The 4,712-nt window shown below is 41.1% G+C and overlaps 1 protein-coding gene across 1 annotated transcript in view; it reads left to right on the plus strand.

Moving 5' to 3' along the window:
* The first annotated feature begins 387 nt into the window (after positions 1 to 387).
* The window catches only part of prmt3 (protein arginine methyltransferase 3), a 32,054-nt gene continuing 27,729 nt past the window's right edge, over positions 388 to 4,712 (plus strand). Inside the window, exon 1 of the mRNA XM_005942057.3 lies at positions 388 to 2,634. Within this exon, the coding sequence (XP_005942119.3) occupies positions 2,580 to 2,634 (55 nt within the window). The 5' untranslated portion in view covers positions 388 to 2,579. The remainder of the gene's footprint in view (positions 2,635 to 4,712) is intronic.

Consider the following 4,712-nt stretch of genomic DNA (forward strand, 5'->3'; position numbering starts at 1 on the left):
GAGGGGAGTCATGTCCTTACAAGTTATACAGTTTTCAGTTTTATTTATCATATGCAAGTTAGCACAGGGTCAACATTGCAATGAAATGTGTTTGACGAGCAGCAGTCACTCAGCAGCATGATACAGTAGGAGAAAATATAATAAAATAAAATAATAAAAAATAATAAAAAAATAGTAAGGAGCAAAATATTAGAGAGACATGGTAAAAGAGAAAAGATGACTAAATATATATGTATCTATAAATATAAATATATGTACACTAGTGATTAAATAAGAAAATCTTGAAAAGAAATATGACGGGAGGGCAGATGGGATATTGCACAGGAATGAGCAGCAGAAAATTACAGTATTGCACTTTTAAATATAAATATCAATAACTTAAATATAAATATCAATAACCTACACCTAGAGTGAAGCATTTCCAGAAAGAAGTGAAATGCCTTCATTTGTACTTGGTGTGGATACACTGCTCTGTCATGCTCTGCTCTTGGAGCTATTAAATCCTGACCAACTGTTACCACTGTAATCTAGAAAAGAGAATGTTTCAGAGTTGGTTGACTCTATACAGTGTTTGTTAGAGCTGTGAAAACAAGAGAAACAGCATTTACTGCAAGATTACTAGCTATTGCATTAGCCTTTTGAGCAAGCTGCAGCCTATTAAAAGTCACTTAACTGAGGCATTATCCTTACTTAGTGGACCAGGGACATGTAGTTACTTCTCTGGGAAGGTAAACGCTAAGTTAGTGTGCAGATTACAGTGAATAATCTTCACTGACTGGGTTTTAACTTGTTATAGGCCCATCATATGCTGCATAATACAATTTTATTGTCTTACTAATAGCCCGGGATAACTTTTAACACATGTTCACCGATGGCTTCTTGTTGCTTAAAGTTTTCTTGTTAGGCAAACCTAAATACTGAAGCCTTATTGTCCTGTGTGAATCCCTGACACTGAAATAGACCAGTGTCTCCATGTATTTTTTATTATTCGGTCATTAACATTTCAGATGTATAAGTTAGGGAGGTGTGGTAGTTGATGTTGGAAGGACATGCAAAGCAGCCGGCGGTGTGGCAGTGGTGTTGGTGTGGGGGTCAGTAATTTTGGAGCATTGTTGATGATAAAAACAAGGTGTGACTGCTTTCAGGCATCTCTCTCTTATGTCCTCCTTCCTTCAAGTGAACCAGTGTCCCGTGAAATTGGGCTCTAAATTACAAGACTAGTGTGCTCTGTGCAAGGGGTTTAAAAACGACTCGCTCTGCAGCTAACGACATTGACTGGACCACAACAGTCAGCAAACAGGCGATCCGCAGGCCTGACTTTGGTTTGAGACTGGTGTAGTGTTGATAAAGGGAAACAATCTCTCTGTTTATCTCCTTGTGGAGGATGTGATGGTTATATCTGTTTCATCGCTGTCATCATTATCAGCGTCGGCCCATGACAGAGATGGTGACGATTTTGGAGTTCCAGTTATAAATCAGAGCTGTTTCCCTGTTTGTCTCCCCCCCCCTCTTCTACCTCCAGCGAGAGATTGTCTTTATTTGAATAATAAGGCTCTTATCTCAGTGAGTTGCTATTGTGCTGGCCACTGCATTTCCTCAGTATCACTCTGTCTTCTTCCCCTCTGTTTTGTCCTTAATCATACATGCCTACCAACCCACACACACACACCGCTCATTCACTTTTTATCTTCTGTCCTGGACCTCACCTCTCCTTGTCCCTCTTTCCCTCCACTGAAGGTAATATAGAGATACTGGATTCTTAAACATAAATCAGTCTGTTTTTTCCAGAAGTTTTTCCATCATATTGAGTTCACACTACAGATTTAATCAGCTGTCTCACTTGTAGAGGACTCTTCACTATAGTGCTAGCAAGCCATTTCTGAAATATTAAACTGCCCATCAGTTAAATCACAGCACAATTGAACTTGGTAAAAGACAAACTCAGGCATGTAAGCCTTAAAATGTTGAGCTTAAAATACAGATCTGAAAGCAGTCATGGGCGTCTTCATTCCTGAGAAAGTCAGTCAATGCTTTGACAGCTTTGAAAAGACTGTCGTGGATCATCAGTTACAGGATGTGCATGTACTGATTTGTCTCTGCCTCAACATCCCAGATGGAGATGTAACCTCCCCATATGTTTGAACCCGCCCAAATCATATGCTGAAAAATAACATACCGAAGTGGCCAGGCTTTTCTGATTGGTTGATCCTTTGGTTGGACTGGCAGTAGGTGGAAAAGGCCATTTGTCAGCAGTATCTGCCACTCAGGTCGAAGCCAACAAGATGTGGACAAAAATCTATTTCATCATTAATGGAATAATACCACGGTTAATGTGCCACCTACTGGAGCAGAACACAAGGTCAACCCGAGGTCAAATCCATGGATGCTGGGTTGCAGATATCCCTTGATTCACAGTCATGGCCATGTCAGATTAAAAAAAATAACCCTGCCATGAACTCCTTGAGAAACATGTTCTAACCTCTTTTTTTGTTCATTAACCCCTAACTCTAACTTTAAGATGTTGGGATAGTGATGTGTATTTCCTCTCCTCCTAGGGTTACTTCTTGCTGTTTGAATCCATGTTGGACTCTGTTCTGTATGCCAGAGACCTCTACTTGGCTGACGGGGGCTCGGGTACGTCACATCTTCTGTTGCGTTAAGTCATCATTACAAGATCAAGACAGCAGAAAGGATGGTTATATCACAGCCAGTTGTTAGGCTAATGATAGGATTACATTGAGAAATGTTCTTCAGAGAAATGGGAGTGCATGCGAATGTGTTAATCACTCAAAACTGAGTGTGTGTGTGTGTGTGTGTGTGTGTGTGTAACTTTGTAATTCCTGTTTCAGACTGAGACCAAAGGGATGCAATTGAATTCACAGGCCAGTTCAATTTTACTGTGGACGTATCAGTGTCAGCCAGTTAATGGAAGTCATCAGTGGCTATTATATTAACAGGGATTGTTTGGATTGGTTTCCTTCTATTTTTTACTTATGTCAGATGGTACACATTGATGCAGAGTTTGGCCTCCAAACTTTCGATTTTTGCCTCAGTAGCAACTTGGTTAGGTGTTTTTAGGATATTTGGGTCAAAATGATTGGACCTTATAATGGAAACTACAGCCTGACACACATGGAAAGACCTCTCTCTCAGGTCACCCCATCCCTGCCAAAGTCCCAATTTAATGACATGTGTGAAATGTGAGGGAGCTAAAGAACGGTTCCACCACAGTGCCTTTAGTGGCTCTTGGGGAAATGAGAGCGAGGTCTCACATGCACACACATGCACACACATGTACACACACAGAGGGACAGCCAGATTGCGTATAGAGACAGATCTGTTAGTGAGAGAAATCAGACAAGTGAACGTTTGAAGTACGTGAAGCAAAGCTTAAAGGTCAAGATAACGTATGGTTCATCATGAGCCTTATGGTCATAGCACAAGCTGCTCTCATTGCCTCTACTGAACCGTCGCTCCACCAGAACTGCAGAATGTCAAATGAAAACACTCAAAAACAAGAAAAACATCTGACAGCAACATGGACTTAAAGCAGTGGAGCATTTGAGTGTCTGTCTGTAATGTCATCAACAGGATATAAAATCCAAAGTTAACCTGAGGTACCCTCATTTAGATTACTTGCATGTAACAGCAGCGTGATTAAGTGACTTTTGTTTTCCCATAAATGCACTTCTCATAGTTCATTATCTTCTACACTTACCTACAGACAGCTCAATCAAGTTATTGCATGTTACTTTTGACAAAGTAATTCCAGCAGCATGTTCCTCCCTGCTCCCATTGTGGCTTCACTATTCCCAAAGGAGTTTTTAGGAGTTCATTGCTTAGATATAATAATAATGAATAATAAAACACGCTAGGAGGGACAAATGATGGTAATTATTTTTGTGTCATAAAAGTAATTCATGCTTTTTCATTTTTGGCTCTCTCAGATATGTTTGATTTGATAAACTACAGTCTGATCAGCCTGGACAAGATTGTGAGCTAATGATTTACTCGGCTTTCTGCCTTTATGAAGCCGGGTTAACAGTTCTTTCCCCGAACACTGTAAATGAAGTCAGCAGAAGATTGCTAATAAATGGCTAATTTGGTATGCAGGGTGCCAGACACTAAAAAGAAGTTAGTTACCTGTGACAGTAATATGAGTGGAGGCTTCCCTCTGTGGTAAACATCCCCAAGGCAGTATTTGTGCAAATAAACACAGCAAATATTCTGTATAAGTACAGCTAGACAGCACCTTAAGTTGTTCAAATTTACCAGTGTTTGGCAATAGTAAAGTTGTTGTGTCACCTTAAATTGATCAACTTCTGTTCTCGAGTTTGTTTTAAGATTTTCAGTGTGTGTGCACGTCTTAGCTGAGTTATTAGTCCAGCCCTGCAGCACTGCTGCTGTATGTGTGTTTAAGCTACATTAGAAGAGAGTTACAGCAGCTCTCTCATTCTCCCCACTACATTAACCTCCCCTTCATCCTTAAATGTGTCCCTGCTTGCCTGGCGCAGCACAGCGTCCAGGGAAAAGGGATCTGTTTTGTCCCATGCTCCCTCCCACACAGTCTTTCCCTCATTCACAGCCGACCAATGGGGGAGATGGTGAGAGAAGGAGAGAGAGGTGGGGGGGTAGGCATGGAGGGGGCATGAGAAATGGGCTGCGAGCAGTGAGTCGAGAAGGACGCAGATGTCAAAGCCATGAATCTGGGG

This window comes from Haplochromis burtoni, unplaced genomic scaffold (assembly GCF_018398535.1).
Source record: "Haplochromis burtoni strain Fernald_Lab_line unplaced genomic scaffold, NCSU_Asbu1 Contig_330, whole genome shotgun sequence".
Taxonomy (NCBI): Eukaryota; Metazoa; Chordata; class Actinopteri; order Cichliformes; family Cichlidae; genus Haplochromis; species Haplochromis burtoni.